Here is a 13,157-nt window from a genome sequence, read left to right as displayed (position 1 = left end):
GTTTTTCCTGTGGTCATGTATGGATGTGAGAGATGGACTGTGAAGAAGGCTGAGCGCCGAAGAATTGATGCTTTTGAAGTGTGGTGTTGGAGAAGACTCTTGAGAGTCCCTTGGACTGCAAGGAGATCCAATCAGTCCATTCTGAAGGAGATCAGCCCTGGGATTTCTTTGGAAGGAATGATGCTAAAGCTGAAACTCCAGTACTTTGGCCACGTCATGCGAAGAGTTGACTCATTGGAAAAGACTCTGATGCTGGGAGGGATTGGGGGCAGGAGGAGAAGGGGACGACAGAGGATGAGATGGCTGGATGGCATCACTGACTTGATGGACGTGGGTCTGGGTGAACTCTGGGAGTGGTGATGGACAGGGAGGCCTGGCGTGCTGCGGTTCATGGGGTCACAAAGAGTCAGACACGACTGAGCAACTGAACTGAACTGAATGGCAAACAGCAGTTAAATTAAAATTTAAAAAAGCAAAACCGTTTACATTAGCATCAAAACCCATCAAATACTAAGGCTAAACTTAACAGATGGAGAAGGCAATGGCACCCCACTCCAGTACTCTTGCCTGGAAAATCCCATGGATGGAGGAGCTGGGTAGGCTGCAGTCCATGGGGTCGCTAAGAGTTGGATATGACTGAGCGACTTCACTTTCACTTTTCACTTTCATGCATTGGAGAAGGAAATGGCAACCCACTCCAGTGTTCTTGCCTTGAGAATCCCAGGGACGAGGGAGCCTGATGGGCTGCCGTCTAAGGGGTTACACAGAGTTGGACACGACTGAAGTGACTTAGCAGCAAACTTAACAGAAGATGTGCAAGATCTCCATACTGAAAATTACAAAGCGTTGCTGACAGAAAGACCTAAATAAGTGAAGAGCTATGTTATGTTCATGGATTTGAAGAATCATTGATGTTGGGATATAAGTTCTCCCCAAACTGCCAAGTGAAATGGCAGTTCACATCCCAGCAAACTTTACCATAGAACTGACAAGATCACTCTAAAATGTATATGGAAATGCAAAGGATGTATATTAGTCAAAACGATCTTGAAAAAAAAAAACCAAGTTGGAGACATACTACTTGGAATGTAAATAAGTATTATGCACTACAATCTAGCAGTCAGGAGCAATAAACTTGATGTACATTCAGCAACGTATAGCTATCAGCAAAGAAAAAAAAAAAGGAGGAAAAGTAAGAAACAATGCTGTTTATAGCACAATGACACTTCAGTGACGACACACAAAACGACATATTTTTCCCACAAAGTATATCCATATTTGAAACACATGAAAGTGAGTCACTACAGAAGCAGAGGAAAGAGTGAAATTCAAAAATGAAGGAGGTCCAGTGGTGGTCCACTCTGGTGATCCAGTGGTTGAGAGTTTGCCTTCCGATGCAGGGGACTCAGGTTTGATCCCGGGCTGGGGAACTAAGATCCCACATGCTGTGGGGCAGCTAAGCCTGTGTGCCTCAATGGAAGGGTCTACATACTGCAACTAAGACCTGACAATAAATTTTCAGCCAATAAAATAAATAGTTTTTTAAAAAATTGAAGGAGAAAAAAGGTCAAACACACCAGTCCTCTCTGCTGGTTGAGGAAAACGTATCATGAACGCGCCTGATGAACCCAGCACTCCAAACTTAAGGTCCAAAAAGAGAAAATCTTGAGTGTATTCATTTTCTGATGCTGCCATAACAAAGTTCCACAAACTGGGTGGCTAAAACAACAGAAATGTATTGTCTCACAGCTTTGGAGGCCAGAAGTCTGAGCTCCATGCATTGGCAGGGCTGTGTCCTCCCTTGGGCTGTAAGGAAGAATTTGTCCCATGCCTCTTCTGGTGATTTGCAGGCAACCTTTGGTGTTCTTGTCTTGTAGATCTCACCGGCATTCTCACGTGTTCTTCTCCATGTCATGTGTGTGTGTGTGTGTGTCTGTGTGTGTGTGTGTGTGTCTGTGTCTGTGTGTGTGTCCAGATTCCCTCTTGTTATAGAAAGATACCAGTGACAATGGATTAGGGCCCATCACCACTACAATACAACCTCACCTTTAATTATTTCCACAACAGTCTTATTTCTAAATAAGGTCCCTTTCTGAGGTAGTGGAGGGTTACGACTTCAACCGGATGAATCTGGGAGGCGGGGACACACAATTCATAACACTGAGGAATTAGCTACTGCAAATATAACATCTCCTGCTGCTCAGGTGGGATCCCCAGGCCAACTGGCCCTGAGTCCATGTGGTTAGCTTCTGGTCCCTGCCCTCGTTACTCAGCTGCACTCATCTTGGGCAGCTCGCTTTCCTCTTCAGTCCTTGACATCCCTGGTCTGCCGTCAGCTCTGCACCACCTTTCCTTTCCTCTCTCCCCGCTTCAGGAGCGTCTCAAAGCTGATGCAGCTGATAGACGAGGGGGTGCTGCCTCAGAATGCCAAGCCCCCCAAAGACATCCTGCTGCTGCCCACCCTGGACTACATAAAATGGATCAACAGTCTCCCGGGCCATCTCCGGCAAAAGGTCATCCACTTATCCCCATCCTGCAGCATCAAGGTGCAGAAGGAAATGGTGCGTGTTTGGGAACAGGAGGGGAGTTGGAGTCCTTAACGGCCCCAGAGGACCTAGGGATCTGCATTTCCTAGGGTCCTTGGCCGGGGTTGGGGGCCACCTAATCATCTTCTGAGGCAAGGTAACTGTTATAGTCACTTTTCCACCACCATTTCATATGTGCCCAGGCCTCTGGGGAAACTGTCCCTCTAATTCTCACATTGACCTCAGGATCCTCATGTATTAGAGATGGAAACCGAGGCCTCAAGAGGTTAAGCTCTTGGATTTATGTAGTCCAGGGTGGGCAGCAGTTCCTGAAACCAAGAAGGGCACTTGGACCATCCATCACCACTCTGGCCTCTTTCTTCCACCCAAGGCAGACATTGCTAATCGATCACTGCACCATTTCCCTCCCCGCATCCAGACCCACCACTGCCTCAGAGCCCTTCTCCCCCACAGTTCATGGAGGGCCCGGGCCTGGCACTCGCAGCCTTCTCCCAAGTCGTCTCGTTGTTCCCTGGCTCCTCTTTCTGGGCCATCCTCTTCTTCATGGCTCTGCTCATCATAGGCTTGAGCAACTTGATGAGGCTCTTGGAAGGCATTGTCTTTCCCCTCCAGAACTCCATCTCCATCTTCAGGAATTATCCCAGGATACTCTCAGGTACTGTGGATTCTCATCCCAGTGACAGCCTTGCCTTTGGCCCCTCCTTATCCGGCCACCCCCAGTCTCCAGGGCTCACTTTGACCCCTGAACCCAGTCCTACACATAGACCTCAAGTGTGGCCAAACCTGCCCCTGCCTTAGCGATCGTCTGCTTGGGAGGTTTTCTGGGCAGCCTCATCTTCACCAGTCGTGCTGGCAGCTACATAATGTACTTGTTTGATGACCTCCTGGTCCCACTGACCCTCATCATCACCGTGGTCTTCCAGAACATGGCCCTGGCTTGGATCTACGGAGCTGGGAGGTAAATGCCCAAGCCCCCAGGGTTTGCCCAGCCAGGGAACCCTCCTCCCACCATGGGTCTCTGAGGAGAGTTGGGGCCTGGTCTGGTCCCTCAGTCCTTCCCACAGCAGGGAGGTGCGGCTGAGGGTGCAGGGGTACAGGAGGGAGTGATCTGAGGGAATAATCTGAGGCTGGGGGGCCCTAATGGGACAAGCAGTCAGGATCCAGGGGACTCAGGGACCCTGCCATTGGCCACATGGGCTATTCTGAAGACAAAAGGCTGGGAGCGATGCATTCCCCCAGGATTGGGGGTAGGGGAACAGTGTTTCCCATGGGGAGACTAGATGCAAGAGCCAACCCCAAGGAGGGCCTGGCAGGACTTGGCAGCTCTTAAATGTTGAGAACTTGTGAGAGAACCAGACGCCTGGAAAGCCCACCCTCCTAAGGGCCCCAGACCCTGGTGGCCAGAGGAGGGCTCCCTTCCAGACGTCCCTGACCATTGCCCCCACCCCAGGTTCAGGGAAGAAATGTTCAGTGAGATGGGCCGCCCTCTGTGGCCCTTCTCCTCATTCCTGTGGTGCTACGTGACCTTGCCAGGGCTGCTGGCCCTCCTCACCATCTGCCTCATGCAGCTCTACCAGGGGACACACCTCTACTACACTGCCTGGAATACCAGTGGGGTGAGACTGCCCCACCCTGGCCTCCCACGCCCACCTTGGGGACCCCTTGTCAGAGGACACCCCGCAGGACCCCAAGTCTGGGCTCCTATGGTCTCCAGGGGCCCTCTGACCAGCTTGCCAGCCCCTGGGAAACCTGATCCCCAGCAGCATGTGGACTGAGACCCCACCACCGCTGCCTCTTTCTCCCACCCTGGTCTCCTCTCTCTCTGCCCCCAGAGCCAGGAAGTGAAACACCTCTACCCGCAGAACAGCCTGGGCTGGGTCATCTTCCTCAGCATCCTCACCTTCCTGCCGATTCCAGTCCACCCACTCCACCAGTGGTGGTCCCTCCAGGACTACGTTGCCCCGGATCCCTTTGAAAAGCTAATGTCTAAAAAGACACCCATGCTGTCCTCCATGTCCTCACAGAGGCCGAAGCACCACTCGGTGAAGTCCCCGGAGAGAACCAGCAACGCCTCAACCAGAGGGTTAAGTATGTCCTTACTCAGGTCGCTGAAACCCGAGTCAGGGTGTCTCAGCCAGGACTCAGAGAAGTATGAGGGCTCCTCCTGGTTCAGCCTGCCTCTACTGACCTCCCTGTCGTCTTCCTTGACCATAAGGAGTGCCAGCCTCCGTGTCTCAAGGCAGGTGAGCCCAGCCTCGATAAACACAGACAACAGCTACAAGGGCGGGGAGACCAAAGAAGAAAGCCCAAAAGTTCAGTAACTTGCAACACCGCCCACCTTTTCCAAGGCAGCAAGTCTGTCCAATGACTGGCGGCATTTGTGAACATTTTTCTACAGAAATAGTTGGTTCTGCCAAAAAGGAGGGGAAGGGGCACGTGGAAAACTTGCCTAGCAATCGATGACATCAGTCATTTGACCTTGGAAGGAAATGGAAAACCCGGACGCTCTTTCCTCCCCTCCACCACTTTTGCTCAGTGGAACACTCTGCTTTGGGATGGAGGAACTCAGAAGAAGTCACCTCCATTGCTACCAGGACTGGACCTGGTGCCCCTTTCCCCCTGCGAAGTGGGGGCACCATGCTGGCATGATGGCATGGGCATCACAGCACTTCCCAGGACCCAACTTCCAGTTACCATGGAAGACAGACAACGTTCTCTCCAACGCCCCCACCTCTGCCACCAGACTGGACTGGTGGGGTGGCTGACCTCTCGGGGGCTGCTCTCTCAGAATGAGGCTGAGACAACAATGCTGTGAGTTAATAAATGGGTCCTCTGGGACCCCACCCCACTATGCACAGGCCTCAGGCATAGTATTCTTTGGGTGAACAGCCCAGATGTCAGCCTCCGCCTGCAAATACACCCTCCAAACTGCCACCTCTGGCAAACTGAGCATCCAGTCTGGTGACCCCAGTTTCCCCCTGCCTTTGAGACCCTTCTGTGTCCTGGAGTTGAGCCAAATTGTGTGGGGAACTTTGCAGCAATCAGTGTCACTCAATCCAGACTTGTACTAAAGCTAATTTGGTAATTGGCGGCCATACTGAATCTACCCCATAACTCTCCTCTCACAACTCCTACCAAGAGGGAAGTAAGCCTAGAACATTCTGATCCTCGCTAGCTGGCTGTTATGCTTCATTCTTACTTGGGATAGAGGCCTTCACCTGTAGTAGGTGGGTCACCGGGTTTCCATGAGATCAGGAACAGGGAATCATAAAGAACTTGGGCCTTATTAGGGTTTTCTGTGGGAGCTAGATAACACCACCCTGCCTCCTGAATGGGCTTCTCTGGTGGCTCAGACGGTAAAGAATCCACCTGCAATGCAGGAGACCTGGGTTGCGGGAAACGTGGGTTCGATCCCTGGGTTGGGAAGATCCCCTGGAGAAGGGCATGGCAACCCACTCCAGTATTCTTGCCTGGAGAATCCGCGTGGGCCTTGGAGCCTGGCGGGCTACGGTCCATGGGGTCGCAAAGAGTGGGACGTGACTGAGAATCTAAGCCCAGCACAGCCTCTCTGAATGTCACATGGAGTTAAGGCAGCTGGGCGGCAGGGCTGGAGGACCTAGGCCCTTTCTGGAAGCCACACCCCTTAGTGACTTCCTGGGCAAAAACCCTTCTCTCCCACTGCCTACCCCCAAAGGTCATGACCTTGAGAATCAATGCCAGCTTCCATCATCCCCAACTCTGGTTCCCAATCACTTCTCAACTCTTCACGTGCACCTTTATTTACCTCAAACATGTCTAAACATCTTTTATGACACTCTTTTATCAGCGCCCACTTCCTGAAAAAACATCCCCAACCTAGGTAGAAACTTTACCTGTGAACTGCCGTTATTCTATATACCTGACGTCAGTTAAGTTTCATTTGTTTTGCTCACCGGTTTAAAAAAAAGTAGATGTAAGTAGAAATTCTAAATTTTTCTTCCTGCGTTCCCAATGTAATGGCTTCTCCAACCCCATTTGGAGAGCCCTGAAAGAGGCAGAGGTCCCCAGGCCCTTCCTGCCCTGAGACTCCCCTCGTGGCCTCCTGCCTCCTCCCTTACTCTCCGTGGACCCTGGGTCTAGGATGACCCAGCTCTGGAAGCGGGAGGTGAGTGGAGTGGGTCTGGTCCCCCTTCCACCCTCACCTTCACCTCTGTGTCTCTCCTCCCCTCTCAGAGTCAGGAAGGGCCACCATGAATCAGTATTGCCAAGCATCTGGTGGGGAAAGAGAGAGGCCAGTGTAGATGAGTCCTACACGCAGAGCGGTGATCAGAAGGTGCTTTTATGTGGGCTGGGGCAAGCGAGAAGTCCTGGCATGGAGGGCACCTTTCCAGATGCTATGAGAAGCCCCCTGCCCCTGTTAATACTTGACCAAGGCATTGACAGACAGGCCTGTGGCCAGTCTCCCTCTCCCACCTCTCCTTTCAGGAAGTGGATATTGCAGGAGGCTCGGAGAAAAGGAAGGACAGCCCTGTGGTCAAAGCCACCAGTCAGCGACCCAGGTGGAGAGAGAAGCGAGGTGGTCTGGCTCCCAGTCTGGGATCCTTTCGTTTTTAATTTCCCCACCGGCTGGTTAAGTGCTCCTTGACCCTTGCGTCTAGGATACCGGCATGCGACCTGCATTCCCTGGTCTGAGGGCTCCCACAAGCTTGGGAGGGAATTGACGTGCGAGGTGGCCTCTGTGTGGGGGGAGATTGGTGATCTTGGGAAATGTGGGGTAGAGGCCTCAGGGCCCTCTGCAGTGGCTGTGGAGGAAGAGGTGTCCAGGCTAGGATGGTCCTGCTGTGTGTATGTGGAGGGATGAGTTTTGTTAACTGTGATCGGAATGACCATGACATTGGCTTGGGGAAGCCACATGAGGAACTTCAGCAAGTAGTTTCTGCTAAGACAGTTCCGCAAGCTTTTCCTATAAAGGGCCAGATGATATTTTTGATTTTTCAGAACATGGTCTCCATGGCATATAATACTGACCCTCAGGATTGCTTGCAGGACCCTCCTCCCCACTCCCCAGATACCAAAATCTTCCGATGCTCAAGCCCCTTATATAATACGATGTAGTATTTGCATATAACCTACACACATCCTCCCGTATGTTTTAAATCATCTCTAGATTGCTTAATACCTAATATAACATAAATGCTATGTAAACAATACCCAGTGTGGGAAGTTTTGCGTTCGAAAAATTTTTTCACATATTTTCGATCACGTGTGGTTGAACCCATGGATGGTGGAACATGTGGATACAAAGGGGGCCAACTGTATTCTCTTTATTTGATTTTTACAACTCTTAAAAAATGTAAAAACCACCCTTAGCTCATAAGCCAGATTTATCCCACACACAACGCGTGTAGTGTGCCAACCGCTGATCTAAGGCCATATGATGCCTACAAAAGAATGCTGGTGACTAAACCAGGAATCACTTTGAACTCTCTAGTTGGCCTACTTTGTGCCAGGCAGCCACCTGGAAGGTATGACCACCAGGCCGTCCAGCAGAAAGAAAGGTGACCCAAGAATGGTCAGCGGGCAGAATCCTAAATTCTCAAAATGGTATATATAACTCCCCCACCTCTTAACTCTCAGGAGATTAATTATCAGGAGGCAGCCAAGAAGAGAGGCAGCCTCACTGGGAGGACCACATTCAGTGCCCAACCTGCCCGACTAAGCCGTGTGGACCAGGAGGAGAAGGTAAAGTCAGGAATCTCTTTGAGTTGATTACTTAGGAGATGGGTCCAACAACCATTAACACCAGATGCATGTGGACAGGATGGAGAATAGGAAGTCCCACCTTACCCTTGACTGCAGTGTCTTCCAAATTTGGCTCTGGAGTTGGATGACTGCTGTGAACCCTCCTCCAGTTCTTATAAATTTAAAAACTTTTTGGCTCCCTCGGGTCTTCGCTGCTGCAGGCAGGCTTGCTCTAGTTGTGGCGAGCAGGGGCTACGCTTCCTGGAGGTGCGGAGGCTTTTCATCATGATGGCTTCTCTTGTCGTGTGGCACAGGCTCTAGGGTGTGGGCTCAGTACTTGCGGTGCACAGGCTTCATTGCCCGTGGCATGTAGGAACTTTCCAGACCAAGGATGGAACCCATTATCCCCTGCATTGGCAGGCAGATTCTTAACCACCGGACCACCAACCACTAGCTTTTCACTCAGCCCAAAAAGCAGTGATCCAGGCCTAGTCACTTTGAAGAACCTGTGTAAATCGAAGGCCTCACGAAACCAGCAGCTTTGCTTCAGGCAGTGTGTGTGTGTTTGGCAGGGTGGGGGGTGGGGGTTAAGTTTTCTCCAAATAGGAAGCCCCTACTTTTCAATTGCAAAACTCAGATGACCTGAGGATTGGCCTAGCTGTGTCTTTGAACATGCCATTTACATTTAACCATTTACCTTAATAGTTGAGCTACCCCAAAATGGAGGCATCAAGTCAGACAGTCATAAGGTCTCCATGGGTCAGGCAGTCCCTTTCAACAGAGCTTCAGTTCAGTTCAGTCGCTCAGTCGTGTCCAACTCTTTGTGATGCATGGACTGCAGCATGCCAGGCTTCCCTGTCCATCATCACCTCCCGCAGCTTGCTCAAACTCATGTCCATCAAGGTGGTGACGCCATCCAACCATCTCATCCTCTGTCGTCCCCTTCTCCTCCCACCTTCAATCTTTCCCAGCACCAGGGTCTTTTCCAATGAGCCGGTTCTTCACATCAGGTGGCCCAAGTATTGGAGTTTCAGCTTCAGCATCAGTCCTTCCAATAAATATTCAGGACTGATTTCCTTTAGGATTGATTGGTTGGACCTCCTTGCAGTCCAAGGGACTCTCAAAAGTCTTCTCCAACACTACAGTTCAAAAACATCAATTCTTCAGTGCTCAGCTTTCTTTGTAGTCCACCTATCACCTCCATACATGACTACTGGAAAAACCATAGCTTTGACTATACAGACCTTTATTGGCAAAGTAATGTCTCTGCTTTTTAATATGCTGTCTAGGTTGGTCATGGCTTTTCTTCCAAGGAGCAAGCGTCTTTTAATTTCATGGCTGCAGTCACCATCTGCAGTGATTTTGGAGACCCCCAAAATAAAATCTCTCACTATTTCCAATGTTTCCCCATCTATTTGCCATGAAGTGATGGGACCAGATCCCATGATCTTGGTTTTCTGAATGTTGAGTTTTAAGCCAACTTTTTCACGCTCCTCTTTCACTTTCATCAAGAGGCTCTTTAGTTCTTCTTCACTTTCTGCCATAATGGTGCTGTCATCTGCATATCTGAGGTTATTGATATTTCTCCTGGCAATCTTGATTCCAGCTTGTGCTTCATCCAGCCCAGCATTTCTTATGCATATACGTTAAATAAGCAGGGTAACAATATACAGCCTTGATGTATTCCTTTCTCTATTTGGAACCAGTCTGTTTCATGGCCAGTTCTAATTGTTGCTTCTTGACCTGCATACAGGTTTCTCAGGAGGCAGGTCAGGTGGTCTGGTATTCCCACCTCTTAAAGAATTTTCCACAGTTTGTTGTGGTCCACACAGTCAAAGGTTTTGGCTTAGTCAATAAAGCAAAAGTAGATGTTTTTCTGGAACTCTCTTGTTTTTCTATGTTCCAGCAGACATTGGCAATTTGATTTCTGGTTCCTCTGCCTTTTCTAAATCCAGCTTGAACATCTGGAAGTTCATGGTTCAAGTACTGTTGAAGCCTGGGTTGGAGAATTTTGAGCATCATTTTGCTAGAGTGTGATATGAGTGCAACTGTGCAGTAGTTTGAACATTCTTTGGCGAAACAGCAATTAATAGCGGTTGCTCAGGCGGTAAAGCGTTTGTCTACAATGCGGGAGACCTGGACTCGATCCCTGGGTCGGGAAGATCCCCTGGAGAAGGAAATGGCAATCCACTCCAGTACTATTGCCTGGAAAATCCCATGGACAGAGGAGCCCGGTAGGCTACAGTCCATGGGGTCGCAAAGAGTCGGATAGGACTGAGTGAATTTACTTTCTGTGGTGGTTCAGACGGTAAAGCGTTTGTCCGCAATGCGAAAGACCCGGGTTCGATCCCTGGGTCAGGAAGATCTCCTGGAGAAGGAAATGGCAACTCAGTCCAGTAGTCTTGCCTGGAAAATTCCATAGGTGGAGGAGCCTGGTGGGCCCCAGTCCTTGGGATCTCCAAGAGTCGGACGCGAGTGAGCGACTTCATTTTCACTTTTCTTGAAAGGGGTGTATGTAGCAGGTTCGTCCGGAAGGTGGCGCTCTTGTACTGGGAAATGGCTTCTGAGTGCCTCCATAGCCATTAAGCAGTTAAAACTGTGATTTTCCTTTCTTCTTCTGGGCTTCCATGTGGTTTCTGAATCCTGCCATAAAGAGGACGACACATGCTACAGTCCCTGGATGGGAGAATACCCTGACACTTATGGGGCGATCACAGGATGAACACGTAAAACATCAGTCGCTCACTCGCCCAGTCGTATCGGACTTTTCGAGACCCCATGGACTGAAGCCCTCCAGGCTCCTCTGTCCATGGGATTTTCCAGGCAAAAATATTGGAGTGGGTTGCCATTTCCTACTCCAGGGGATCTTCCCGACCCAGGGATCGAACCTGCGTCTCTTGTGTCTCCTGCATTGGCAGGCAGGTTCTTTACCTCTGAGCCACCTGGGATTCTAAAACATCAGTACCAATTATATATTCAGTAAAGGAAGACATAGCAGCACACTGAATTGGCTCAAAGGCCCCTACTCTGCAAGGTCACTTCCGCTTCCCTTCCCTCACAGTGACCCTTATCAGTCGAATTCAAGTGCTCTTTCCTCCTTGAGGAACATGCATGAGGCAGGGACTACAGCATCAACTTTAGTGAAATTTCCACCTGGAGGATGTACTGTCTGCAAACTCCACAAAGACTGATCCTTGTTGAACATCCTTTGAAGTCAGGGAGTGCAGGACCAACAGTTTGTCTTTTCTAAGCTATGACATGTCTATTTAAGCCGGCTGCTGCTAAGTCACTTCAGTCAAGTCCGACTCTGTGCGACCCCATAGACTGCAGCTCACCAGGCTCCTCTGTCCATGGGAATCTCCAGGCAAGAACACTGGAGTGGGTTGCCATTTCCTTCTCCAGTGCATGAAAGTGAAAAGTGAAAGTGAAGTCACTCAGTCATGCCAGACTCTTAGCGACCCCATGGACTGCAGCCTACCAGGCTCCTCCGCCCATGGGATTTTCCAGGCAAGAGTACTGGAGTGGGGTGCCATTGCCTTCTCCGCTATGTAAACCTAGATAGTCCTAAGATGATGATTTGGACAGTAGAGTCTGTTTTTGTCTTCCTTCAAGACCCATCCATCCTTAGTTAACTGTGATTGGGTGGTGGGGAGTGCTATAGAAGCAGTGGAGGTCATTACTAAAAAACCATTTCTTCCAAAGATCTACAAATGGCTAAAAAGCACATAAAAAGAAATTCAGTGTCATTAGTCATTATGGAAATACAAATCAAACTCACCGTGACATGTCACACAGGATGTATGAAGTCGCTTCAGTCGTCTCCGACTCCGTGCAACCCCACAGACTGTAGCCTGATCGCCGCATAATGTCAGGGGATTCTCCCATCCAGGACTGTAGCAGGTCCTCTTCATGGCAGGCTACAGAAACCGTGTAGAAGCCCTGAATAGGAAAGGGAAATCACAGTTTTAATGGGCTGGCTTAATGGCTATGCAGGTACTTCTATGAGATTCTCCAGGCAAGAATACTTGAGTGGGTTGCCATGTCCTCCTCCAGGGGATCTTCCCAATCCAGGGATCAAACCAGTGTCTCTTATGTCTGACGTACATTGGCAGGGGGGGTTCTTTACCACTAGCACCACCTGGGAAGCCCACCCACCAGGAGACCGAAACCAAAAAAAAAAAAGAAAGAAAGAAAATAACTAGTGTTGGTGTGGATTTGAAGAATTTGGAACCTCATACACTGCTGGTGGAAATGTGAAATGGAGCAGCCACTGTGAAAATCAATTTGGCAGGCTTTCAAAAACTTTAATGTAGAATTGCCAGCAGTTCCACTCCTAGTTATATGCCTCCCCCAAAACACAGAAAACAAGTGTTCAAACAAAAAGTTGTACCTGAACATTCATAGCAGCATTAGTTCCAATATCTAAAAAATACAAACAACCCAAATGTTCAGTGGATTGATGGATTTTTTGAAGTTAGATCAGCCCTGGGATTTCTTTGGAAGGAATGATGCTAAAGCTGAAATTCCAATACTTTGGCCACCTCATGGGAAGAGTTGACTCATTGGAAAAGATTCTGATGCTGGGAGGGATTGAAGGGGACGACAGAGGATGAGATGGCTGGATGGCATCACTGACTCCATGGACGTGAGTCTGAGTGAACTCCGGGAGTTGGTGATGGACAGGGAGTCCTGGCGTGCTGCAATTCATGAGGTCTCAAAGAGTTGGACACGACTGAGCAACTGAACTGATCCATACTATGGATATTATTCAGCTGTGGAAAGGATGAAGTTATACTACAGCATCGATGAACCAGTGTGGTTAGTGAAAGAAGTCAGGCAAAGAAAACCACATATTCTGTTTATATGAAATATACAGAATAGGGAAATCCA

General features: G+C 49.5%; 1 protein-coding gene across 1 annotated transcript in view; it reads left to right on the top strand.

Moving 5' to 3' along the window:
• Positions 1–7,386, top strand: part of LOC104995727 (orphan sodium- and chloride-dependent neurotransmitter transporter NTT5-like) — a 13,130-nt gene extending 5,744 nt beyond the window's left edge. The window contains exons 7-13 of the mRNA XM_010849707.1: positions 2,375–2,561; positions 3,000–3,201; positions 3,345–3,504; positions 3,997–4,162; positions 4,379–4,789; positions 7,011–7,071; positions 7,184–7,386. Of these exons, the coding sequence (XP_010848009.1) occupies positions 2,375–2,561; positions 3,000–3,201; positions 3,345–3,504; positions 3,997–4,162; positions 4,379–4,789; positions 7,011–7,071; positions 7,184–7,386 (1,390 nt within the window). The remainder of the gene's footprint in view (positions 1–2,374; positions 2,562–2,999; positions 3,202–3,344; positions 3,505–3,996; positions 4,163–4,378; positions 4,790–7,010; positions 7,072–7,183) is intronic.
• The last annotated feature ends 5,771 nt before the right edge of the window (positions 7,387–13,157 follow it).

This window comes from Bison bison, unplaced genomic scaffold (assembly GCF_000754665.1).
Source record: "Bison bison bison isolate TAMUID 2011002044 unplaced genomic scaffold, Bison_UMD1.0 scf7180017864285, whole genome shotgun sequence".
Taxonomy (NCBI): Eukaryota; Metazoa; Chordata; class Mammalia; order Artiodactyla; family Bovidae; genus Bison; species Bison bison.
Note: the sequence above shows the minus strand (reverse complement) of the source record. Positions and strands in the feature narration are given on the sequence as shown.